This window comes from Vicugna pacos, chromosome 9, assembly GCF_048564905.1.
Source record: "Vicugna pacos chromosome 9, VicPac4, whole genome shotgun sequence".
Taxonomy (NCBI): Eukaryota; Metazoa; Chordata; class Mammalia; order Artiodactyla; family Camelidae; genus Vicugna; species Vicugna pacos.
The window spans coordinates 5,135,643-5,161,525 of NC_132995.1; the positions used below are offsets into that span (position 1 = coordinate 5,135,643).

The following is a 25,883-nucleotide window of genomic DNA, read 5'->3' on the forward strand; positions in this document are numbered from 1 at the left end:
ATTGGTCCTTCGGGGCGGGGGGGCGGGCACCGCGGCTGTTGACTGGCTGACGGCGCGGAACGCAGGCGCAGAGAAGGATAGGGGGGCGGGGCGACCAGCCCGAGAGGCCGAAGGCGAGGACTCGCTGCCGCAGGAAGATGGCGGAGCTGCGCGCGCTCGTGGCTGTCAAGAGGGTCATCGACTTCGCAGTGAAGGTGACCGGGCCCCCCTCTCCCTCCTCCCTGAGCCCCACTGCCGTGTGCTTCCGGGGTCACGAGCGCACACTGTATGAGGGTCATCTGGGACCTTTGATCTCTGCCGCTCTCCTCCCAAACGTGAAAGTCGCACCTAAGGGCAAAGATCAAGAATTGAGAGGTTCTGACGTTTGATCTGCTCATCATTCAAACCCATTCCTTCTGGGGTCATGACCCCGTTACCCTTTCCCCGGTTCTGGACTCACTCTCTTGAGAAATCGGTGCAAGGCGAGTTACCCTCTCTGTTTTTTTACCTGCTGGAGGAGTCATGGTCCCTGTTTAACATACGGAGAAACTGAGGCACAGAGAGGTCACCCAACTGGGAAGGGGCACAGCCAGGATTCCTATCCAGGTTCCTCTGACTCCTTACCCCAACTAAGTGCTTTGCACACAAGCCAGGCTTTCATGCACAAGGCTGCATTGCACACTCAATTGACTGTTCAGCTCTGGAAATGTGGTATAATGGAGGTCCCACTGGGCACTGTGGGAACCCAGAAGCTATCGCAGCCACAGGGCGAGAGGTGTATCCCGCTAGGAAGGGAGAAGTGCATTTGCTAGGGACAAAGACAATCTTTTAAGAGGTGTGAGAGGCAACGTCTCCAAGGGCCTGGCTTGTCCCCAGAGAGAAGCTGGTCTGGACAGAGGTGACTCGGACAGTCTCTCAAGCCACTTTGTCTCAATACTTGGCCTAAACTAGACTGAAGGAGTAGTGACTGTCCATCCATGTCTGTCCCCACTCCCCGCCCCCTCCATCAGATTGGGAGCCCACCTGTGTCTCCAGCACTGCCCAGCACTCTCGCATGCCTTAGGTCTCGGGTGGGTGAAACCGAGGCCACGAAGTTGGTGCTGCTATTGCTCCTGCCAGCGTCTGAAGTGGAGTCGGGAAGAGGGCCCGGGAACCCGACCCCAGCATGAAAACTTCTCACATGAAACAGCTCACATTTAGTGGGTTCTTACTTGCACTAGGCAGCGTTCTGAGTCCTTGACAGAGGTGAATCTTTTTGGTATCATCTAGATGTTACTAATTCCTCTGGGGTCTCATAGCCTCCCTCTGCCCCAGCCCTGGTCCCTGGCCTGAGATGTCTCGGGTCATAATCGTTTCCCCTCTGCCAGACAGGCTCACATCTGACTCAGCTCTCAGTCCCAGCATCGCCCAGCCCAGGACCTGGCATGTGGGAGCCCCTGGTGTAGGTGCTGAGTGAGGAAGTGTGAACCTACCCTTGAATCAGCTCCTATCCCTCCCACAGGGCCCCAGGCCTCCCTCCATTGCATCTTGTCTCCCTGGATGTGTCTGTTGATGTCTTTTTCTGAACAAATGAGTGATTCAGACACAGCCAACTACCTAATTACCAGGCCAGACCCCCAGCACTTCCCTGGTTCCCCAGTCTCCAGTTCCCCTCCAGTCTATCCCCTCCCGGCCCCGGGGAGGGGGAATGGCTTCCTGCACCCAGAGCTCCCTAGCACCCTCAGGACAGAGTCCCAGTCGCCTCAGCTCAGTGTTTGAGACCCTTCATGGTCCAGCCCTGGCCCCCTGGCCCTCCATCCCCATTTATGCCTCCACAGCTCCCATCTGTTCATACTTTCCTTACAGACCAGGCTGCCTCTGGTCTTAGACCTTTGCCCCTGCTCTGCCTTCTGCCCGGGTGCCCTTCCAGCTCTGCCCTCCCACCTCTGCTGCTTCTCCCTCCCGTGTCCTGCCTAACTCCCACTGATTGTAACAAAGTTTAGTAATTCACTGGTGTCACCACTTCCAGGAAGCCCCCCACCCCATCCCCTCAGGCTACTTCGATGTGTCCTTGGGCACTCCTGCAGCCCCCTGGGCTTGCCTTTTAGCCCTTCCCACACTGGATTGAGATGTTCTGTTTGTCCAGATGTCACCCCTGCCCCCAGATGGGCAGAGGTGGATGTAAGGTCTGACCCAACTCTGTTCCCAGTATTGCTCCCTCACCTCCTTCCAGACGTTCCTCAAACTTCATCTTCTCTGTGAAGCCTTTCCTGATTACCTGCTTAAAATCACAGGGGCCATAGTCTTGTCCCCTTTCTTGCTGTGTTTTTTCCCCATACTATTATCACTTTGTAATCAGCAGTTTACTTTACTGATTCATTGCTTTAGTGTCTGTCTTTCCTTCTGGAATTCGAGCCCCAAGGTGGGGAAAAGAGTCTGTCCGATATAGTCCCTGCTGCCTTAGACAGCAGGCACACTCCTAGAACAGTTTAGAGCACAGACTTGGGTCTGCTTCCTGCTGTGTGATCTTGGGAGAGTTGCTTAACCACTCTGAGCCTCATTTGCTGCTTTTGTACAATGGGGATAATGAAAGTACCTCCTTTATGGGGTTGTAGATTAAATAAGGGTATGTAGATTAAATGGGTATGAAGATTAAATAAGCTCTTAGAACAGTGCGGGACATGCAGTGAGTGTTGACTGACACTCAGTGTGTATTGCTTTTGTTGGTAGTAAGAGTAATGGATGTTTATTGAGTCAGTTATTCAAAACATAACAATATGGTGCTCAGTGTGTATGTCTGTGTCTCTGGGTGTGTGTATGTTTGTGTCTGTCTGTGATTGTGTAAGGATAGCATATGTCGTATGGCAGGGGTGGGCAGGACAATGGAAGGGGACAGAATAATGGGACAGGACGGGGAGAGTTGGGACACATGCAGTTTGAAGAAGGTGGCCAGGGAAAGCGGCAGGAGGTGAGGGATCGAGCCAGGAGCACTTCTGGGAACTCCTGGGTGACATGCTCGGCACAAGTTCTGGTGAAAACACATGGACTCAGTTCTCCTTTCAGTGTGACTGGTCCATGAGGCACAGCCAGACCAGGAGACCCCTGCTCGAATCCCACAGTGCCATCTCAGATCTGTCCTGTCAGTCCCCCAGCCCCAGAGAGGCAGGGGCGGGGAATAGCAAGAGGGTCCCAGTGTCCCCAGCTGGACCATGTTATCACCCTGGGTCTGTCACACCTTCCGTTTCCCCATCACCACTGTCACAGCTGTCTGAACCACTGTCATCTCTTATTTCAGTGACCAACAATCCTCTCTAACACCCCCAGCTGGCTTCTTTCTTCCACTCTTGCCAGTTTTCCAGTTTTCTACACCAAGAATCCAGAATGACCTTGTACAAACTTAGGTCAGGTCCACTCACCTCTTTTTTTTTTTCCCAAGTTTTTTTGTGGGGAGGGGAGGTAATTAGGTTTATGTATTTAATTTTATTATTATTTTGTTTGTTTGGGGGGAGATAATTAGGTTTTTTATTTATTTATTTTTTAATGGAGGTACTGGGGATTGAACCCAGAACCACATGCATGCTAAGCACGCGCTCTACCACTGAGCTCTACCCACCACCCTTATTTGTTTAATTTTTTAAAAAGTGGGAGTACTGAGGATTGTACCTAGGACCTCGTGCACGCTAAGCATGTGCTCTACCACTTGAGCTATTCCTCCCTCTGCCTGCCCCCCCCCACTGACTCCTTTACCTTTCCTTGTGGTTCTGGGATCAAAGCCCAGCTTCCCCACCTGACCTGCCGGGCCCTCTTGTATTCCTTCCCTGTTGCTGTTGTAACCAGTCATCGCACACTGAGTGGCTCATGACAACATACATTTATTCTCTTATAGTTCTGGAGGTCAGACATCTGCAGTGAGTCTACTGAGCTTAAGATCAAGGTGTCAGCAGGGCTACATGCCTTCTGGAGGCTCAAGGAGAGAATCAGTTTCCTGTCCTTTTCCAGCTTCTAGAGGCTGCCGGCATCCTTTGGCTCATGGCCCCTTCCTCCATCTTCAAAACCAGCAGCCTACCGTTTTCAGTCTCTCTTTTGGACCTTGACACTAACTCTGTCACTTCCGTCACATTTGCAAAATCCCTTTTGCCACGTAGGTGCCAGGGATTAGGATGTGGACATCTTAAGGATCTGATATTGTGCCTGTTACAACGTCCAGCCCCTGCCAGCTTCTCTGACAGCACACTGCGTTCCCCTGGCCACACCAGCCTCCTGGGACTCCTCAAACCTCAGGGCCTTTGCACACGCTCCCTATCCCCCCAAACTCTTTACCTCACACTTCACCTACTCAATGCCAGTTCCTCTTTCAGGTACAGCTCAAGTGCCACTGCCTCAGGGAAGCCCTCCTTGATAGCCTCCAACATTAGACTGGGTCAGGCCCCCATCATCCTGTCTCACACCTCCCTGACGTCTCCTTCGGGAATGGTCAGGTGGTACAGCAGGGGACTTGCGTGCTGGAGGCCTGGGGCACCGCTGACTGGCTGTGTGACCTTGGCACAGGCACTTCAATTTGGAGCCTCAGTTTCTTGGTCTGCCCACAGGGACAAGACACAAGACATCTCCTCCCTCATGGGGCTGTCTCCAGAAGTGATGAGTTAGGATGTATGCGATCGCTTAGATCAGGGCTCCTGCGTGATGCTTCTTCAGTGGCCAATACTGTCATCCCGGTTTGCCACCAAGAAGATTGTAGTGGGTGGAGATGTGGCCCCCCTAGGCTATGAAGTCCCTAATCTGTGGACCCTGTGAATGTTGCTTTATTTGGAAACAGTCTCTGCAGATGTGATTAAGTAAAGGATCTTGAGATGGGGAGGTTCCTGGATTCCCAGGGTGGTTCCTAAATGCCATGGCTAGAGTCCTTATAAGAGAGAAGCCAAGATTTGACACATACGGAGAAGGTCGCATGAAGACGAAGCAGAGAGAGTTGAGGCAGAAAGGCCGCCACCCCAAGCCCAGGAATGCTAGCGGCTTCTCGGGGCCGTGGGAGCCAAGGAACGGATCCTCCACTGGAGCCCCGGGAGGGACCGCAGCCCTGACAACACCTTGATTTCACAGCGAAAACTGCTTGTGGCCTCCTGGCCTCCAGAACTGGGAGACAGCAAGCCACCGAGTTTGCGGCGCTGTGTTCACAGCGGCCGCAGGAAACTGACAGAAGCAGTTAGTTCAGGCCACGCCCCCTGCGCCAGAGCTCCCGGGGGCCTCTCTCCCCTGCACTCGGCGGTGCCCCGGAATCCAGCTCGGGGCCAGGCACACGGTCCGCGCTCAGTGAAGACTCCGCGTGTGAGGAAAGGAACAGGCGAGGTTTGCTTGCCCTTAACCTTTGCCTGTTAGGCAGAGAGAGGCCTTCTATGCTGGTGTTACTCAAACTAGGGCTTAGCCATGTGTCCTCATGAAATCCACGTGACCGGCTGGCATTAAAAAAAGAAAGAATAGAGGGGTGGGTATAGCTCATTGGAAGAGTGAGTGCTTAGTGTGTGCGAGGTCCTGGGTTCAATTTCCAGTACCCCCTTTAAAATAAAAGTCACACACACACAAAAAGAATAGAAAAATGTCAGGGCATGATATATAATGGAAGAGTTCACTAAAATTGTTAACTGAAACTTACATGGCAGTGGAATTTATGCTAATAGTAAATATACGTCATGTATTTATAATACACTTGGGGGTGTAGAATGTACGTCTCACTCTGGGTTATGGTTAAGAAAAATTTGAGAAATTTAGGCCCAGGCAGCAGTGACAGCGTGGGACAGTATGTCCCTGCCTAGCAGATATCTGAATGAGAGGGTGGCCGCCACTCGCCTGTGAACACTAACCTGCTCTGTCCCCAGAGCTGTGGGACCCTGGACAAGGCCCTGCCCCTTTCCAGATCCCTGTGGTTCCCCTCCAGCCTGGGTGAGGGTTGGTGTCTCAGCCCCCTACTTCTTGCCCACTCCCCCCTTACCCTGCCCCCTCCCCTCCTGGCTGGGCAGATCCGGGTGAAGCCCGACAGGACAGGTGTGGTCACTGATGGCGTGAAGCACTCCATGAACCCCTTCTGCGAGATTGCCATGGAAGAGGCTGTGCGGCTCAAGGAGAAGAAGCTGGTGAAGGAAGTCATTGCCGTCAGCTGTGGGCCCGCCCAGTGCCAGGTACCCAGGGTCCTGGGGAGAGGCTGCTGGGACCCCGAGTCCCGGTCTGAGGAAGGAGATCTGGGGGCCCGGACTCCTGGGTCTGAGGGAGGAGGAGGCTGGGGACCAGGCTTCCGGGTTCCCCTGCCACGTCACGCCCCTCCCTGCTCCTCAGGAGACCATCCGCACTGCTCTGGCCATGGGTGCAGACCGAGGCATCCACGTGGAGGTGCCGGCTGCAGAGGCAGACTGCCTGGGTCCCCTGCAGGTGGCCCGGGTCCTGGCCAAGCTGGCAGAGAAGGAGAAGGTGGACCTGGTGCTGCTGGGCAAGCAGGTAGGTGTGCCCCGACCCTGCCCCACGCTCCCCCATGGCTGCCCGGGGGTGGGGAGGGCGTGAGGTCAGACTACAGGTGTCTTAGGCCCAGGGTGTCCAGACGTCCCAGGCTGAGCAGGGATGGGATCAGATCTAGGTGCAGAAAGACCCCTCTCGGGCCATGAGGTATGGATTAGAAGGGAAGAGACCGGAGGTGGGGACTTTGGGGAGGAGGCTGGGGGCTAAGAGAATGAGCTGGGGCAGGGATTCGACTGGACACCTGCCAATCGGCCCCTGGTGAGAGGAGGAGGCTGATGGGTCTAGGTAGGTCGTTGGGTGTCCTGCCCAAGTCAGATGGGAGAAAACAGAGACCAATGACAAACAACAGGAGAGACAGAGTATAAATCAGGGAACTGAGGCAGAGGTGCTAACAAAGGGACAGTCTATAAAGGCACAAGACTGGGTGCGGCCTGGGGCTCACACCAGCGTCCCCCCAGAATATGGTGCTGGCAGCATGGCCTATGGAAGACCCTGCATTCACTGGTGGGTCTCAAACTCTATTTCTGCCTTTCCTGGTTGTCAGGGACAGTTCTTAGGGCCAGGGCCTCCAGCTGGAAAGATGCTGGATGAACTGGTCAGGATGCCATTTGCTGTAGGTGGCAGAATTGTGACTCAGGCTGGCTGAAGACAAAGACCAGATTTATTAGCTCATGTAGCAAGCTTCAGGCACAGTTGGATTCAGGTCACACACATGCTCTACTCTGCTTCTCTGTCTTCGTGGTACTCTCTGCATCTCCAGACTCACTCCCATCCGACCAGCCTAACAACCCCAGCAGAAAAGACCCTTTTTCCCCAAGGGCTCCAGCAGAGCTCCCAGGGCTGACTCTTCACTGATCTAGCTGGATTCATGTGCCCATATCTGAACCAGTCACCAGGGTCTGGCATAAAATGTTCTCATTGGCCCAAATGCCATTCATTCATTCCCCCAGTGTGGTCCGCATCAGGCTTGGCTAGAGGGAAGCTTCTGGAATATTTAGGCACAGGGCAAAGATTTGGCATCAAGGATGCTGAGTGCCCTCGTGTACCCCCTAGAAGAGTGACTGTCTCTGGGCCCATGTGACGAGATGGGATTATTCTAGACCAGGAGTCCGCAAACTGTTCCGCAGCTACCACTGATTTTATAAATAAAGTTTTATTGGAATGCTGTCAACATTCGTTTACATAGACAAATATTGTCTCTGGCTGAGTATGCATAACAGGGCAAGGGCTGAGGGACTGTGACAGAGACTTTGACATTCATTATCTGGCCCATTCTAGAAAACGTTTGCCAACCTCCGTTCTGGACAGAGCCTGGAATGGTATGTTGGAAGCCCCATCATCATACAGTCTCTTCTCTTTCCCCAACTCAGGCCATTGATGATGACTGTAACCAGACTGGGCAGATGACAGCCGGATTTCTGGACTGGCCACAGGTGAGGCTGGAGTGGGGAGCACCTGCCGAGGTCCAGGCCTGGGGCTCAGGACACAGCCACCCCTGTCCCCACCCTTCTGGAGGGAGGCAAGAGTAGAGCAGGACGGCTACTCTGGGAAGGAGGTGAGCACAGCCAGGGCCTTCATGTGCTCTTTCCCATCGGCCCTGCTGCTCCTCAGCCACCAAACTCATCCCTGCCCTAGGGCCTTTGCACTTGCTGTTCCTACCGCCTGGAACAGGGTTCTCTGGGATTGCCTCAGAACTTTTCACTCCCCTCCAGGTCTCTCCACAGATTATCACCTCTTCAGAGAGGCTTCTATGAAATACTCATGCCCCCACCCCAAATCCAGGCTCCCCAGTCCAGTCCAGTAGAAACGCAAGCCACATAGGACATTTACAATTTCCCACAGCCATATTCCAAAAGTAAAAAAGGTGAAATTAATTTTAATCCTATTTTATTTAACTCAGTATCTCTAAAATATCATTTCAATGTGTAATCAGTAGAAAAGCTATTGAGCTATTTTATGTTCCTTTTTCCTTCTTGCATGAGGTCTTCAACATCCAGTGTGCATTTTATATGTACAGCACATTCAATTCAGATGCTCAATTTCCATCTGAAATTACTTAATTTAGATTCTTGAAACTCACAGTTGAAAAAGTAGATTCATACACCCCAGTTGTTCCAAACATTCTTAAATGTTTCCCAGTCACTGCATGAAGTATCGTTTTGGTTGGTTTTTTTGAACAGCTTTATTGAGATAAAATTGACCTGCACAATAAATTGCACATATTTAAAGTGTACAATTTGGTAAGCATGTTATAGACACATGAAATCATCACTACAATCATGATAATGTATCTTGCTTATCAGTTCTTAAATTTAAATTAGTGAAATCAACTTAAAAACTCCGTCCTTCCCTCAGTGGAACCAACCACATTTCACGTGCTCAGAAGCCGTACGGGGCCAGTGGCCACTGTGTATTTACTTGGTCGCTGGCAGTCTTCTCTGCCAGTAACAGTGCCCCCAAAGCTGGGGCCTTTTCAGTTTTGTTTACAGTGTGTCCTCAGAGCTGGGCTCATGGTACATTCCAGCTAAGACCTGAAAGATTTATTCAGTGATTAATGGAATAGAGAGAACAGGCTGTTTAGACAAAGAGGGTGTCGATCATGTGATTCGGGATGGAAGGGCACAGGAGCCTTGGCCAGAGGGTGGGCACTGAGTCAAGAAGATGGGGCCTCAGAAGCTGTTTTGAGGATCAAAGTGTAGACGAGGCTCTGTTGTCAGCCCAGCAGAGGGGCCTGGGGGGAGCTCTTGGGGATAGAATGGTGGGTAGGTGAGACCATGACATGAAGCCTAGAATCAGACCGCTAGGTTTCAGATCTGCCATCTCTCGTGGTAGTGGGCACGTTTTTGAGCCTCTCTCTGCCTCAGTTTTCCTCATCTGTACAGTGGGGATAATAGCATTGACCTCATAAAGTTCCTACAAGGATCTGATGACTTAATACATTTCAGTTGCTTTGAACAGTGCCTAGTACTAAGTAAGCATTCGTTGTCATTAAGGAAGGGAGATCTAACTGGCAGGTTTGGGACATCAGGACCTACATACATCCTGGGTCCCAGTAAAGACACCCTCCGTTGGATTTTTAAGATCTTTTTCTATGGTTTCCTACCATTAAAAAAAAAATTGGGGGTGCGGGTGGGGGCAGGTAATTAGGTTTTTATTTATTTATGTTTAATGAAAGTACTGGAGATTGAGCCCAGGACCTCATGCATGCTAAGCATTCACCTTACCACCGAGCTAGGACACCCCGCCCCCCGCCGGCTTCCTCCCATGTTTGAGCTTGTCTGAAGGTCACCTTGGGGGCACTCCCCCGCCTGTGTTCTCATTCATTGGCTCCTCCGCGCCTGTGTTCAGGCCTGACTTCTCTGTGCCTGTCCTGAGTTCACCTCTCCCGTGCTCCCCCCAACGCTGTCCCTCCCCAGGGCACGTTTGCCTCCAAGGTGACGCTGGAAGGGGACAAGGTGAAAGTGGAGCGGGAAATCGACGGGGGCCTGGAGACCCTGCGCCTGAAGCTGCCCGCCGTGGTGACTGCTGACCTGCGACTCAATGAGCCCCGCTATGCCACGTTGCCCAACATCATGGTGAGTGCTTGGCAGACGGGCCGCCGAGGGCCTGGGAATGGCAAGGGCTGCAGGCCCAGGGCTCCCAGGTGGTCAGGTGGGAGGAAAGAGGACCAAAGCGATGTCTCCTCCAAAGGAAGGGATCTCCTGGTCAGTTTGGCTAACCGAGGGGGTCCCACTGGGCCATTTCTGCCAATAGTGAGAGTTCATGGGGGCTGTTTTGGCTCACAGAGAGGGTTCCTGATTACCTCAGCCAATAGAAAGGCTTCACTGGCTAATAGGCCTAGGACCAGGACTCCCCTGTCGTTCCTACCAATGGGAAAAGTTCACTGTGTAATCTTAGCTGAATAAGGAGGATTCATTAGATCATCTTGGTTCATCAGGGAGGATTTCCCTGGTAATCCTAACCAACAGGAAGGAGTCATTTAGGCCATGATGGCTAACTAGGAGGAATTCATGGATCTCTTGGCTAACAGGAAGAGTTCACTGTTCGTCCTGGCTCATAGGATGGGTTCACTGGGTCATCTCAGCCAATAGGGAGGGTTTAGTGTGTCATCTTAGCCAATGGATGAGTTCAGTGAATCATCTCAGCCAACAAGGAGAGTCCATTGAGTCATCTCAGCCAGTAGGGAGGGCCCAGTATGTCATTTCACCCAACAAGGGGGATTCATTGAGTCATCTTGGCCAATAGGGAGATTTCAGTGTGTCATACCAGCCAACAGGGAGTGTTCAGTAGGTCATCACATCTAGTAGGGAGGGTTCAATGAGTCATCTCAGCTAATAGGGAGAGTACAATTGGTCATCTTGGCCAAAAGTCCATTGAGATTATTGCCAGAGGATGAGGTTGCTAGCCAGTGAAGGGCTTCCCAAGGCGGCTGTCTAAAGGAGGACTCTCGCAGTAGGAGGGCTTCCCAGGGCATCCCAGCCAGCGGGAATTGTCGGCACCGGATGTAGCCCTGTAAGAGGTCACATGTGCTCTGGCCAGTGGGCAGATCCAGAAGGGTTCAGCCAGTGGGAGTGGTTGTGCAGATGTGGCCCCTGTGGAAGGAGGCTGCTGGAGGGTAGCCAGAGGCTCTGGCAGCCCTGGGAACCATGGCTTCCCGTGTGCAGAAAGCCAAGAAGAAGAAAATTGAGGTGATCAAGGCCGGGGACCTGGGCGTGGACCTGACCTCCAAGCTTTCCGTGCTTAGCGTGGAAGACCCACCCCAGCGCACAGCCGGCGTCAAGGTGGAGACTACAGAGGACCTGGTGGCCAAGCTGCGGGAGACTGGGTGCATTTGAGCCCCTCCCCTGAAACTCAGCAATAAAACCATGACTCTTCCAACGTCTGTCTCTGTTAACCCATTCCCTGTAAACCCATTCTTTGATTCATTCAGCAAACATTTACTTAAGTCTCCTGCATGCTGGGTCCTGTGCCCTGTGCCCTGTGCTAAGTGATGCTGGGGACCCAGGTGAGTCACATCCAGTCCCTGTCCAAGAGGAGCTTCTCTGTTGAAGGGGGGGACACACATGGACAGAGGCAGCTGTAAGGCAGGGTGCTGTGTGCTATAAGCTGAGGGAACCCACTTCCCTTGGGAACCCACATGGGGCATCTGACCTGGCCTGTGGGGTCAAAGGGACCTCCCAGGGAGATGGCGTTTAAGTTGATTCTTGAAAGACAAATATAAGGGGCGGTATAGCTCAGTGGTAGAGTGCATGCTTAGCATGCACGAGGTCCTGAGTTCAATCCCCAGTACCTCCATTTAAAAGAAAGAAAGAAAGAAAGAAAAAGAAAAATATCATTGAGGTTGGTGGGAGGGGGTAGAAGAAGGACTTTCATCTGCAAAGATTTTGCTGGATACTCCAGGTGCCAGGTCCTTGCTGAGCTTTGGACACGAGGGAATGAGGCTGTAGGCTCTGGTCCTGGCTAGGGGGGACAGGCAAGCAACAGACAGTCAAACCTCTTCTAGGCATAAGGAGCTGGGGCCTGGAGTCAGGCTTTGTGACTTTAGACCCTCACTCTCACACTTACCAGCTATGAGATCTTGAGTGAGTTACTTTCTGCCTCCGAGCTTCCGTTTCCTCATCTGGACGATGGAATAGTAAGAGCTTGGTGTACTAGTTAAGGGCCTGGGGTCTGCATCCCAAGGCCCTGGGTTCAGATCCCAGTCTGGCCAATCCCTGACACTGGGAGGACCTTCAGCAAGTTCCCACTCTTGGAGCCTGGGTTTCTTCCTCCTCCTTCAGGTGGAGTTAAGTGATAACACCTGCGTTCTGGTTGTCTGTTGTGGCGTAACAGACCTCTCCAAAGCTTGGTGGTGGAAACCAACAATCATTTATTTTGCTCATAAATCTGAAATGTGGGCGAGGCTTGGCAGGGACAGCTTGCCAATCTTCCATGCAGCCTTGGTGGGGATGGTTCAAATGGGGTGTCCAAGGTGGCTCAGTCCTGTGCCTGGCAAGCTGACTGGGTCTGTGGGCTCGAGCTGGCTGTTGGCCAGGGGCCATGGTTCCTTTCCTTGGGGCCGCTTGAGCTTCCTCACAGCTGGATCCCAGTATAGGCAGCGGCGTAGGCGCCAGTCTCTCAAGTTCTAGATGCAAAAATTAGCGCAGGGCCACTTCTGCTCTGCTCTCTTGGTCTGACAGTCGGAGAGACTACCCGGACCCAAGGGAGGGAACATAGACCCTATTCCTTTTTCTTTTTTAAAAAATTTTAATAGCTTTTATTTATTTATTTTAAAAAGTGACTTGAAGTGTTGTCAGTTTACGATGTGTCAGTTTCTGGTGCACAGCATATACGCGTACATACATGCATTCGTTTTCACATTCTATTTCATTCTAGGCTACTACAAGATACTGAATACAGTTCCCTGTGCTCCACAGTAGGCACTTGTTGGTTATCTATTTTATACATGGTAGTAACTGCAAATGTCAAACTCCCAGTTTATCCCTTTTCACCTCTTTCCCCTCTGGTAACCATAAGTTTGTTTTCTACGTCTGTGAGTCTGTCTTATGTGGGGTTTTTTTTGTTGTTGTTGTTGTTTGTTTTAGATTCCACATATAAGTAATATCATATGATATTTTTCTCTTTCTGGCTTCACTTAGAATGATGATCTCCAGTTCCATCCATGTTGCTGCAAATTTGACCCTATTTCTTAATAGCAGGAGGGTTGAATTTGCAGCTATTTCTTAATCTACAAAATGTACCTCCATGGGGTTTTGAAGGTTTAATTAATGTAGTACCTGCAGGCCCATACCCAACATGCAGAAGATTCTCACTGTATATTATGGCCATTATTATTATTAGCATGGGGTGGCAGAAGTTTTCTGAAAGAGTGAGCAGCCTGACCATCCTGGGCTAAACGCCTCCCTCCAGCTGTGCCACCTCTGCAGGTCCCTTGACGTCTCTGGGCCATAGTATCCCGGTTTGTAAACGCCTGGCCCATAGAGTGTTTAGAAGGGTTCAGCCCAATAATGTCCAGAAAGCATTTCGCACGGTTCCTGGCACATGAGAAGTGGTAATTATTATTTTGGTTCTTAATAAGGTGAGACTTGAAGGACTAGTTGTGGTTTAGCCAGGTCAGAGGAGGGGGTGGGGGAGCGAGCATAAGCATTCCAGGCAGAGGAAGCTGCCCTTGCAAAGGCAGGGAGGGGAGAGATGGGCAGAGGAATGGCCGGGTGTTCAAAGAATAATTGCTGGAGGGGGAAAGTGGGTGGGTATCAGCCTGGCAGTTCTGATGAGGAACCTGGTTGTCTCCTGGGGGCACTGGGGAGCTATGGAGGGGCAGGGTCAGCTCTGGAAAGACTCAAAGGCCAAGTGGGAATCCATGGACTAAGGAAGACAAGAAGCTGGAGGGAGGAGGTCAGGCAAAGGGACAGAGGGAGAAGTGAGGGCCTGTGCTGAGGCTCAGCCAGTAGGAACAGAGAGGAAGGGATGGAGCAGAGAGATTCAGGGGTAGGAGTGGTGGGTTTCAGAGACTGACAGCAGTGAAGGGAAGGGAGGCGGGGAAGGAGGGGAGGCTCACAACATGTCTCTAGATCGCAGGAGATGGAGAATGCAGAAGGGTCGTGTTGGAGAGTGTAGTGGGACACAGGGCATGTGAGTGCCTGGAGGACATGGAGATGCACCTCTGGGTCTCAGAAGAGATGACTGGGTGAGAGATAGCTACTTGAGACTTGGTCCTGAGGGCAAGAGGGAACCATGGGAGAGTTAGGAGCAGGGTCAGACATGGGGATTTGAGGCTGCAGGCAGGACAGATTGGACTTGAGGCCAGGAGGCTGCAGAGGAGGAAGACTCGGCTGAGGCCAAGGCCATCAGAGGGGGGAATGCTCTCTGAAAGGGCAACTTACCTTCCTCCAGGAAGCCTTCCTGGCTTTTCCATGAATTTGTTACCAAGTTTCTGGCTGGTACTCGATTCTCACCATCTTCCCCCAGAGGGTGGGGAGTGCAGGGGTCAGGCTGGGCCTCCCCCCCATACTGGACCAGATGATGAGGACAAGTAGGGTGGGGTGGTGGTTCAGGCACCTGATCTGGGTAGGGGATGCTGACACCTCCCACTGGGTCTGATTCCCTTCCCCGCCCAGGAAGCTACCAGTCTTGTCCGACTCGTCCAGCCCCGACCAGCCCAGAAGGGATGGGTGCAGGCCCTGGGTATTGCCCCAGTATCCTCGCTGGTGCGGCCAGCACCATGGACACCTCACTGGCTCTGCCGCTCTTCCTGCTCCTGGGTAAGTGACCTGCTCAGCCCCTTCCCCACCTGTCCCCTTTTCAGCAGCCCAGCAATGCCCTCCCCTCTTCTCCTCTGCAGCCTCCAGAGTAGGGGTCCTCGCACTCAGAGTCTCTCCTGGAATTCAGCGAACCAATTTATCCTTGGACTCAGAAAGTTCTTCTCAGGGCCCGGATTCAAAAGTTCCCTCCATTAAACCCCCCAGTGGGAAAGTTTCAGATCAGTCTCCAGCTTCAAAAGCTTCCACGGATATCCCTCATTCTGAATGGTCTCCTGAAGCCTTGGATCCCAGCGATGCGCCTGGGTCCTTCTGGTCAAACGTTTCTGCTGACAGCCCGTCTGTGAAGCTAGATTCCTTCTCTGGAATCCCTGGTTCTGAAGTATTTCCTGATACCTCGGGTCCTCAAGTTTCTGCCAAAAACCCGGAGTCTTCCGTCTCTGTGAAGACTCCAGCTTCCAACATGTCTGCTCCAGTCCCAGATACTGAAGTCTCTGGGGAGGCCCCAGTTTCAAAATTCTCTGAGGATCTGGATAGTGACATCTCTGCCCAGAGCCTGGACCCCAGAGTTCCCACGGAGGCCCACTCAGGGGCAAGCTTCCCCCCACAGATGGAGGGGCCTCTCGCAGTGCTAGTGGGGACCACCATCCGGCTTCCTTTGGTTCCACTCCCCAGCCCTGGCCCTCCAGCCCCTTTAGTGGTTTGGCGCCAAGGTTCCAAAGTACTGGCAGCTGGGGGCCTGGGGCTAGGGGCCCCTCTGATCAGCCTGGACCCTGCTCACCGAGACCGCCTACGATTTGACCAGGCTCGAGGGGGCCTGGAACTCACCTCTGCCCAGTTAGAGGATGCTGGGGTCTACACAGCTGAGGTTATCCGGGCTGGGGTTTCTCGGCAGATTCGGGAGTTCACGGTGGGTGTGTATGGTAAGTGGGTTCTGAGGTCCCCAGTGCTGGTGACCAGGGCTGCTTTGGGCAGTTTCCTGCTGTTTTGAGCATGTTTCCTCCCCAGAGGAAGGGGTTCCTGGACGGGGGAGAGAGGGCTTCTGGGTTGGAAGGAGGGAGAAGAGGAGCTGGGGGCAAAAGACAGGGGTGCTTGAGGGAAGTTGCACCTGGGGACCAAAACTCCTAGGGGTCCCGACTCCTGAGTCCAGGAGAGGAGAGAGGTGGGAACTCAGACTCATGAGTCTGTGAGAAGACGATTCCTGGGGCCAAGAGGAGGGTTAAAAGGGGGGCCTCTGCTAAGACGGAAGTCCCAGGTGTAAGAGGTGGAGGGGGCTGGGGCCTGGAGTCCTAGACCTACGGGATGAGGGAGTCCTGAGTCCCTTTCCCCTCTCCCAGAGCCCCTGCCCAAGCTATCGGTGCAGCCCAAGGCCCCAGAGACAGAGGAGGGTGCGACCGAGCTCCGGCTGCGCTGCATAGGGTGGGGGCCGGGTCGCGGGGAGCTGAGCTGGACCCGGGACGGACGCGCTCTGGAGGCAGCGGACCCCGAGGGAGCGGAGCCACCCCGGATCCACGCAGAGGGCGACCAGCTGCTCATTGCGCGCCCTGTGCGCAGCGACCACGCCCGGTACACCTGCCGCGTCCGCAGCCCCTTCGGCCACACAGAGGCGGCGGCCGACGTCAGTGTTTTCTGTGAGTTGGGGGTTGCCTCGGGGGGGACAGGGATCAGGGGCTCCGGATTCTTTGAGGAGGAGGGGGCTGGAGGCTTAGTCTCTCGGGAGCCCGGAAGAGTCTCAGGTGACCCCGACTCTCGAAGTTCCGACCCCTTTCCTCCCCTCAGACGGCCCAGATCCACCGGTCATCAGAGTCTCCTCGGACCGCGATGCCGCCCCTGCCTTCTATGTCACCGCGGGCAGCAACGTGACTCTGCGCTGCACCGCCGCCTCGCGGCCACCGGCCGACATCACGTGGAGCCTGGCGGACCCTGCAGAGGCCGCCGTGCCCGCCGGCCCGCGCCTCCTGCTGCCGGCGGTCCGGCCAGGCCACGCCGGCGCCTACGCGTGCCTCGCCGCGAACCCGCGCACCGGCCGCCGCCGCCGCTCGCTGCTCAACCTCACGGTGGCGGGTGAGCGCGGCGGGGCGGGTTGGAGGGACCAGGCCAGCAAGAAAGAGCCGAGATGCCGGGGAGAAGGGGCGGAACCAGCAGGGGGCTGAGCTACTCAGAGATGGGGCGGGGCTAGCATGGGGGCGGGGCCGGGAGGGAGGGGCGGAGATCCCTGTAGAAGGAACGGGGATGCTCAGGGTAAGGGGTGGAGCGAGGATAGCCAGGAGGGGGCGGGGCCAGCACTGAGAGGGCGGAGCGTCCTGGGCAAGGAGCGATCTCAATAAATTAAGCAGCAGACTTAAATGGCCAAGAGTGGGAGCCAGAAAGGGAAGGGACTAAGTTGCTAGGCCAGTAAGTGGGATCAGCAAAAGAAAGACGTTACCTGGGAAAGGGAGCGGAGTCACAAGAGAACGGAGGGGAATCGTTCTAGAAAGGGGCGGGGTCATCTTAGAAAGGGGGCAGGGTCCACTAGGAAGCCCAGGGACGTCTGGCAAAAGGGGCGGGTTCAGCAGGAAGAGGCTTCTCATGGAGTAATCAGAGGGGCCCAATAACCTGGTAAAGGGGTGGAACTAGAAAAAAGGGGGTGGGGTTACGTTTGGAATGAAAGGAGTCAAGTGTGGGAAGACGAAGGGGACGGGTCTGCGAAAGAACGGGGCAGGGTCAATGCCTACAGGGTGGGGCCAGGTGAAGAGAGTGCAGTGAACGCTCAGAGAATCGGAGCTAGAGGGGAGAGGGGAGAGGCTGACCCCTTGATCTCTCCCTCCCCTCCACAGATCTGCCCCCCGGGTCCCCAGAGTGCTCAGTCGAAGGGGGTCCTGGGGACCGAAGCCTCCGCTTCCGCTGCTCTTGGCCTGGCGGGGTCCCTGCCGCCTCCTTGCAGTTCCAGGGTCTCCCGGAAGGGGTCTGGGCGGGGCCAGTGTCCTCTGTGCTCCAAGCTGCTGTCCCCGCCCACCCCCGGCTCAGCGGCGTTCGGGTCATCTGCCTAGCTCGTCACCTGGTGACCACGCGCACCTGCACTATCACCCCGGGTGAGAGTCTGTGGGGCTTCTTTCCTGTTTTCCGAGGAGAAGGGGGTGCTTCTTTGCTCCTTTAGGCTCTGAGAAAGGGGGATTTCCTAACTCCAGGAAAAGAGATTGCCTTTATCTTTCATCTTACAGAAGGATGGAAGTTTTTCCTATACTTCAAGCAGGGGCGGGGACAAAATTTCTTTCCTGGAACCAGGAAGAGGGCTGACACTTTCCCACGTGTTCAGAGCAATAAATAGTTGAGAATCGTGAATTTCTCAGGCCAGGGCCTTCCCAGGCACGTACTTCCTAAGTCCTTGTTAAGGAAATCAGATGAATGAATGAATAGTCAGTTCGTTCTTCCTCATTTGGCTAAGGTGCCTTATTAGATTTATCAAAGGGAGCAGGACCTGTGCTTTGACTTTCTTGATTGGGTTTCTTCCACCTGCAGAGGCCCCTCGCGAGGTGCTGCTGCATCCGATAGTGGAGAAGACACGCTCAGGGGAGGCAGAGGTGGCACTGGAGGCCTCTGGCTGTCCCCCACCTTCTCGAGCATCTTGGTCCCGGGAAGGGCGACCCCTGGCCCCAGGAGGTGGGGGGCGTCTGCGGCTCAGCCAAGAGGGACGGAAGCTCCTCATTGGCAACTTCAGCCTGGACTGGGACCTGGGCAATTACTCCGTGTTGTGCAGCGGGGCGCTGGGTGCTGGTGGGGACCAGATCACCCTCATTGGTAAGCCCCATCCTTTCCCAGAACCGGGCCCTCCAGCCCTCTCTTCTCTCAAACACGTAGGACTGTTATTCCAGCCTGTTCCTTCCTCAGACCCAAGAGTCCAGGTCCCGAGTTCCTTCTCATGGACCCAGGAGCCAGGGTCTCCAGACTCCCTGCCCCTGGGACCTAGGAGTCCAGGCTGGTGGCCCTCTTCCCTCTCCCCTCTAGGGCCCATGAATCCAGCCTCCATCTTGATCCCCCCAACCATCCCCAGGACCCTCCATCTCCTCATGGAGGCTGCAGAGAACCCAGGATGCAGCGGTGCTGACTTGGGATGTGGAGCGCGGGGCCCTGATCAGCGGTTTTGAGATCCAGACACGACCAGAGGGCCCTGACCTGGGCAGAGCTGCCACCTACAGAGACTGGGTCTCCCTGCTCATCCTGGGACCTCGGGAGCGTTCAGCGGTGGTGCCCCTCCCTCATCGGAACCCTGGGACCTGGGTCTTTCGTATCCTGCCCACCCTGGGGGGCCAGCCAGGGACCCCATCCCAAAGCCAGGTCTACCTGGCTGGTGAGTTGGAGCTGTGGGAGCCTTCTCCAGGGCTGTCTCCTCTCAGTCTGTTTTGTTGGCTCTTCCTTCTCTGCATTAGTTCTCTAAGGCTGCTGTAACCAAGTATCATGAACTGTGTGGCTTGAAACAACAGAAATGTATTCTCTCACAACTCTGGAGGCCAGAAGTCTGAAATCAAGGTGTCTGCAGGGCCATGGTCCCTCTGAGACTGTGTAGAATCCTCATTTTTTTTCTTTCTGCTTCTGATGGTGACCGTCAGTCCTTGGCATCACTCCAATCTCTGCCTCCAGCTTCCCAGGGCCTCCTCCTCCCTGTGTGTGTCTCTTGTCCACTTGTAAGGACAGTAGCCATATCACATCAGGGCCCACCCTCATGATCTCATCTTGACTTGACTTCTTGAATGTTGTCTCCCCCCCAAAAGATACAATAGCCCTCCTTTATTCTTGGGTTCCGCTACCAGCAGTCAACCACACTCTGAAAATATTAGACGGAAAATTTCAGAAATAAACCATTCATAAGTTTTAAATTGCGTGCCTGAGTAGCGTGATGAAATCTCATGCTGGCCCCGCTCCATCCTGCCTGGGATGTGAATCATCCCTTTGTCCAGGGTATCCCTCCCATTAGTCACTTTGAAGCTGTCTCCGGTATCAGATCATCTGTCATGGCATGTCAGTGCTTCTGTTCAAGGAACCCTTCTTTTACTTAATAATGGCCCCAAAGTGCAAGAGTAATGACCCTGGAAAAAATATCGGGTATAGGGTTTGGTGCTATCCATGGTTTCAGGCATCTGCTGAGGCTCTTGGAACGCATCCCCCACAGATAAGGGGGGAGGGGCTACTGTATTGACAACCTAACCCTCAGTACCTGTGAGTATGACCTTAGTTTGGAAATGAAATCTTTGCAGGTGTAATCAAATCAAGATGCTCCACAAAAATTTCATTTCCAAAATAAGGTCACATTCACAGGTACTGTGAGTTAGGGTGTCACCATATCTTTTGGAGGGGAGATACAATTCAACCACTAACACTCCTCAACTTGTGAGAACTGGGTTTCTCAGTCCTCAGCCCTCTTCTCAACCTATATTTCTTCCCAGTGTGGCCTTGTCTACTCTCGTTGCCTTAAATATCATTAATGCTCAGATGACTCTCAGATGTCTCATCCCCAGCCCAGACTTCTCCTCTAAACTCCAGACTTGAAGAGGCACCTCGCCACTTGACCTCTTCACTTTGGATGCCCAACTGGCACCTCAAACTTTACATGTCCGGAATAGACCTCAATAGTTTTCCCCAAACTGCACCCTGCCCGCATCGGACCAAATCTCCAGTCTTCCCATCCTGGTAAATGGCACTGCCCGCATGCTGACATCACTTCCAACATCCCAGATACCAGCAGGTCCCATCACTTTTCCTTCCAAAATGCTTTCCTAATCTACCCACTTCTTTCTATCTCCACTCCAACACTCTGGTCAGACACCACCATCCTCTCTTACTTGGACTGCAACAGCCATTTATCTGGTCTCTTTACATCCCTTCTTGCCCTCCTCCAAAGCCATTCTCCAGGCAGAAGCTGAAGTTATGCAAATCAGATCGTGTTGCTGCTGCCCTGCTGAAAAGCCTTTCATGCCCAGACTCTGGTCCATGTTAACCCCTCTAACTTCATCCTTAACCTATTCTACCTTCATTCCATTTCCTCCACCCACCCTGGCCTTCACTGAATGCAGAAAGCCCTTTTGTAGCTCTAAGTCTTTGCATGTTCTGTTCCCACTGCTTGGAATACACTTCCCCCAGTTTAGCATGTCTTAGAACTTAGAATAAATTCTCCAGGTCTCTTCCCAAAATGTTACTTCCTCAAGGACCTTTCTTCACCAGCATTTCTAAATGTCACCTCCCCTCCCATTACTTCTATCATAGCACGTCTATTTTTCTTCTTAGTGCAATCTGTAGTTATGTTATTTATTTGAGCACTCACTTCTGATTGAATCCCCACGACAGCAGGTATATTGGCTTGCTCACCAATGGATCTTCACCAGCTAGTGGACTGCCAGGCACATCATAGTCACTTAGGAAATGTTAAATGAATTGAGGATGCTGAGGTCCCAGATTCCTGGGTTCTGAGGGGGGTTGAGACCGGGGGGCTCAGGAAACAGATCCAGCTTTGGCTCCTGCTCCCCTATCCTCCTTCTCTATGTCTCTTCCAGGCCCCACCCTGAGCCCCGGGGCGATTGCAGGCATCGTCCTGGGTTCGCTACTGGCCCTCGCACTCCTGGCAGCACTTCTGCTCCTATGCATCTGTTGTCTGTGCCCCTTTCGAGGTGAGTGAGGGACCAACTGGTAGGGTCCCTAGAAAGAGCGCCATTGGTTCAGCCTCTGAATCAACCAGCAGCGGTTACCTCATCCAATCCGCCTTCCTATCTCCATATCAGCCAATCAGAGTAAGACAACACCTCTCAGCCCAGCTTCCCTTGCCGTTGGCTGGGTGGGCATGTTGAACAGCCAGTCACGTGTTTCTATTTCTCTTCCTCCTCCCTTTCCAAGGAGAGACCCCTAAGAAAAAGAAACATCCCCCTACGCTGACCCCTGTAGTCCCACTACCAGAAAAGAAGATGCAGAGCGTGACCCCACAGCCTCTGCCTCTCAAAGTCCCGCTGGAGGACCCTCGCCCATCCAGGGCACACCCGGTGAGTGTGGGTGCCCCAGTGTCCTGGAACGGAGGTGGAACTTTTTTGTTTCAGTCAGAGAGATGAGATGGTCTGAATTCTTCCAACTTTTCTTGTTGGTTTACAAAGTTGGTAGCTTTTTTTCTTTTTCTTTTTTTAATACGTAAAAGTTGGACACAACTTCCCACCCAATTTTTATGTAAATTAAAAGAAGCATGAAAAAAAAGTGAAGTTCCAATTTCCTCACCAAATGAGGAAAAACACCTTAATTTTTTTCATAAAAATTGGCAAAACTCTCATTTTCTCTCTGAAGTGGAATAGAATGTCTTCTTCCCCATAAAAGTTGGATTGTTGCATGTCTTGTCTCTCCCAAGGGTGGCTAGACACTTTTTGGGGGGAACTCAACTAATTTCACCGTAGTGGGAGCTAGTGGGAAAAGGGTGAGTTATATATCTAGGGTAACCTATGAGGTTGTTCTTCACCCCTCCTCTCTCTTCCAGGCCACCGGCCCCAGTCCAGTCATCTCTCCAGGTGGGGTTCCCAAGACTGTTCGGGCTGCCACGCAGGTGTGACCAGAGCGAGTGGCCTGCTGTGCCTCGGACATTGGGGAACGACTTCCTGTTTAGCCCCACCAACAGTCAGGGCTTCCTGTCCTGCTGTGACTGAAGGTTGGACCCGGAAAGTGGGGCTTCCTGTTTCCCTCTCTCAGCGGAGAAGACTCTACCTGCATTTGTGCAACTAAAGAGATGGGATTCCTGGACTGGGAGAGACACCTGCTGATTTGACAGTGTGGTTTGCACAACCTTCGAGCAGAAAAAACATGCAGTGTCTGTAGCAGACTGGCAGCGCTTGTTGCGCTGCTCTGAGCTGGAGAAATCGCCCTGCCTCATCCTCTGATAGGATCTTCCTATGTTCTCTTTTGCCTCCAGGCCTCACCCCCTCCAGCTTCCAGAGTCTTCATCTTAGATCAGATCACATCCCTCATCTCTTTAAGCCCTTCTGCGGTTGCCCGTTGCCCTTCAGGTATTGTCCATACTCTTCATCGTGACCTTCAGAACCTTGTGGTTTGGCCTCTGTCAGCCTCTCTGACCTCCCCTTCCAGAACTTTCATCCTGGCTTCTCTCCACCACACTTTATTTTGCCTCCAGGCCTTTGCTCCTAGAGTTTACTCTGCCTGGAGCAGCTTTCTTTGCTCTGTCATTTGTTTCTCAAATGTAAAAGTAACCATTATCATTATAGAGGACACTTCCCGAACACATGACCCCAACCTACCTGTCACGTGTGAGGTCCCAGAGCCCCTGAATCTCCTGTGCCTTATATGTAAATACATAATCAATTGTTTAACCTCTGAGTCCCTTTCTAAACTGAGAGCTGCACAAAGGTAGAGACCGTGTCATTATCCCAAGCACTTAACACAGAGTTTGGCACATGGCAGTTCCTCCATAAATATTTGTTGACGATCAAATGTTTTGGGGCTGTGAAGGACTGGCCTTGCTGTTGCTTTACCCAGCAGGATTCCTTCCTTTTTCACCCGGGTTTCTCTTTGGAAATTTAAGCAGTACATCAATGAAAATCCTTTTGGCTGCAAGTAATATGGAGGTAAGTGGTTTCAGGCTGGCTCAGCAACTTAGTGACCCATCAAGTACCTGGGCTCTTTGCATCCTTCTGCTCTGCCACCCTTGGTGGGTTGGCATGTTGTCTCATGTAGCAAGATGGCTGCTGCAGCCCCAGACGTCACATCTTCACACAACTGTATCTGACAACAAAAGGAAGGGAGTAGGGTCCCCCTCCCCTTGACCAACTTCATAAATGGGGGAAAAACTTTCCTGGAAGCCTCACAGCAAACTTTCTTTATGTCTCATTGACCCTGAATGGGCCACATCACTGCAAGGTGGAGGTCAGGAAACTAAATATCTCAGTCTGTATCATGTGAGGTCATCTGACAGGAAAGAGAGAGAAAACATATAATAAAGTGTAGGCAACCAGCATCTGTCTTGGGGAAGGATGTGAGGCATTCTGATTAAGGATTGGGATGAAAGATTTGGGCAATAGAGCCCTTGAATCCTGTTGTGTGTTTTTTTTAAATAGACTTTATTCTTTTAGAGCAGTTTCAGGTTCACAGCAGAATTGAGCAGAAAATACAGAGTTCACACATAGCCCTCCCCACTCACACATATATAATTTTAAAAGGTAAGGGCTGGGGTCCTGGGTACCTGGACTCTATACATCTCTTCTATATCAGTTAGAATTTTCATTTCCTTTTGGATAACTAGAGACTGAAAACCTACCACAAATTGGCTTAAATATACAGAGGACTTTATTGCCTATGTAAGTGTTCGTGGGCATCAGATAAGTTTTGAACCCATTGCTCAAATGATGTCATCATGGACTCAGTTTCTCTAGACTTTTCACTCTGCATTCCATAGTGTTTCTATCATTCACAGGCTCCATGTGCTGTCTTCCCCACCATTGCTATCCCCACAGACCCAAGATCTCTCCATGCGATGGAATAAAGCAACCTTGCAGATCTAGCCTTCATACCACTGAGCCACGTCATCCAGCAGAAGAGCATCTCTTCTTGTGAATCCACACAGCTCTGATGTCCACTCTGTCATTAGCCTGGCTAGGTCACGTGCCCACCTCTGAACCAGTCACATTGGGAAATGGGCTGTGCCAAGTGGCTTAAGCCAATCAGGGGCCACTTCTGTAAGTGGGTCAATTCCAAATTTACCAAAGAGAAAGAAGAGGGTAGAAATGATGCAATGATGCTGGGGAGGCACCACCAAGGACCGCGACCCCTTGCCCTCCACTCACCCATACCCTTAATGACGTTGACACCTGCAGGCAGAGACTTTGGAAAAAGGCGTTTATTGGTGTGGTGGTCTCAACACTCCCCATGAATCGGAACACACGGCCCCCAGGGCCCCCCGCCCCCCTCCCTTGCGTCCCTCCCCCTCCCCTTCCTGTCCCCCGGACCCTGGGAATGGAAGACAATGTGGGATGGGGCCCACGCCCCCGTCTGAGGTACAGTCACTGCCCCTTGCCCCCCTGCCCCTGCTCTACCCTTTCTCCCCATCCCAAGCTCTGGGTGGTGTAGTTCAGGGTGGGTGTTTATAGAGGGTCTCCCGGGAGTTGGAGCTGGTAGCCCGGCACCCTGGCCTGGGCTCAGGGTGTCTGTGTGGCGCCCCTCTCCCCCCCACTTGGTGCGATGTGCTGTGCCAGGGCGGGATATTCCTACAATCGGAGCTGACGTGATAGCCTCAGAGCCCCTTCTTGACAACAGTTGCCCATCCTTGGGGGGAACCGACTGACTACAGGACAGCTGGAGCCAGGGGGCTATTGCTGGTCACAGTCGCTGGTTTTGTGGGTGTGTCTGAGTGTGTGTGAGGGCGGTCAGGTCAACCTTCGGGAGGCTGGGTTGGTGGATAGGCCAGGGAGTGGTAGACCAGTAAGCCCACACCTGTGGGTTGGCTGCAGGGGCGCTGAAGGCAGCTGGTCGGCGCTGCAGGTGGCCGAGGGGAGTGGGGCTGAGGAAGGGCAAAGCACTGAGACAGGCAGGTGACAGCAGGCACCAGCCTGACAGTTGGATGGAAGCACCGATTGGCCCAGAAGGGGGCCAGAAAGTCCAGGGTGGACAGAGACGGGGAAAGTGGGAAGGTCTCAGGCCGCTGAGCTGGTAATGGGGCCTCTGGCTACAGGCAGCTGGCGGTTGACAGCAGGGAGGCCCAGAGCCAAGATGGAGATCCCGCAACCCGCTCATAAAGGCTGAATGACAGCTTGACAAAGTGATGCCCCTCCCCCCTCCCAACCTGCCCAGGAGACAGCCTTTCAACAGGGAGGGGAAGGGGTGGTGTGCGTGCATATATTGGGAAAGCAGGGAGCCTGGAAAACCTCTCCTCACGGCTTCTACCACGAAGCCCCCATACCTACCTCCAGCCAGAGTGGGAGACAGCAGGGACGGGGGGAGTGGATGTGGGGGTTTGGGGAAGGAAGAGTGCTGCGCCCCCTTCCGCACCCACCCATCCGTCCACACACACCCGCATGCGCGCACATACACGTGCAGGCTCACGCTCACACACACCCACTACACACGCACGATCCAGTTGACAGCCTGAGCTAAGAGAGGGGTGTAGGGTGGCCAGGGGTGAGTCACAATCGGAAAGGTGAACAGTGGCGAGAA

General features: G+C 53.2%; 2 protein-coding genes across 2 annotated transcripts; both read left to right on the forward strand.

The window, feature by feature from the left end:
- Positions 1–60: 60 nt before the first annotated feature.
- On the forward strand, positions 61–11,340 carry ETFB (electron transfer flavoprotein subunit beta). Its single transcript, XM_072968621.1, has 6 exons — positions 61–194; positions 5,973–6,131; positions 6,286–6,444; positions 7,833–7,895; positions 9,879–10,037; positions 11,127–11,340. The coding sequence occupies exons 1-6, from the start codon at positions 138–140 to the stop codon at positions 11,295–11,297; spliced, it is 768 nt and encodes a 255-aa protein (XP_072824722.1). The 5' UTR covers positions 61–137; the 3' UTR covers positions 11,298–11,340.
- A 2,234-nt stretch (positions 11,341–13,574) lies between these two features.
- VSIG10L (V-set and immunoglobulin domain containing 10 like) lies at positions 13,575–23,047 on the forward strand. Its single transcript, XM_072968557.1, has 11 exons — positions 13,575–13,708; positions 14,580–14,723; positions 14,804–15,643; positions 16,058–16,351; positions 16,500–16,784; positions 17,537–17,791; positions 18,219–18,497; positions 18,751–19,047; positions 21,245–21,358; positions 21,582–21,724; positions 22,204–23,047. Exons 1-11 carry the CDS (start codon positions 13,654–13,656, stop codon positions 22,273–22,275), a joined length of 2,778 nt encoding a protein of 925 aa, XP_072824658.1. The 5' UTR covers positions 13,575–13,653; the 3' UTR covers positions 22,276–23,047.
- Positions 23,048–25,883: the final 2,836 nt, after the last annotated feature.

What these genes read in the sequence shown, in the direction of transcription:
- ETFB (XM_072968621.1), top strand. Translation starts at nt 138, where the DNA reads ATGGCGGAGCTGCGCGCGCTCGTGGCTGTCAAGAGGGTCATCGACTTC. An exon ending in GTGGGCCCGCCCAGTGCCAG is followed by an intron (nt 6,132 to 6,285) that starts GTACCCAGGGTC and finishes CCTGCTCCTCAG; the next exon opens with GAGACCATCCGCACTGCTCT. An exon ending in TGGTGCTGCTGGGCAAGCAG is followed by an intron (nt 6,445 to 7,832) that starts GTAGGTGTGCCC and finishes TCCCCAACTCAG; the next exon opens with GCCATTGATGATGACTGTAA.
- VSIG10L (XM_072968557.1), top strand. Translation starts at nt 13,654, where the DNA reads ATGGGCAGAGGAATGGCCGGGTGTTCAAAGAATAATTGCTGGAGGGGG. An exon ending in CACCTGCACTATCACCCCGG is followed by an intron (nt 17,792 to 18,218) that starts GTGAGAGTCTGT and finishes TTCCACCTGCAG; the next exon opens with AGGCCCCTCGCGAGGTGCTG. An exon ending in GCCCATCCAGGGCACACCCG is followed by an intron (nt 21,725 to 22,203) that starts GTGAGTGTGGGT and finishes TCTCTCTTCCAG; the next exon opens with GCCACCGGCCCCAGTCCAGT.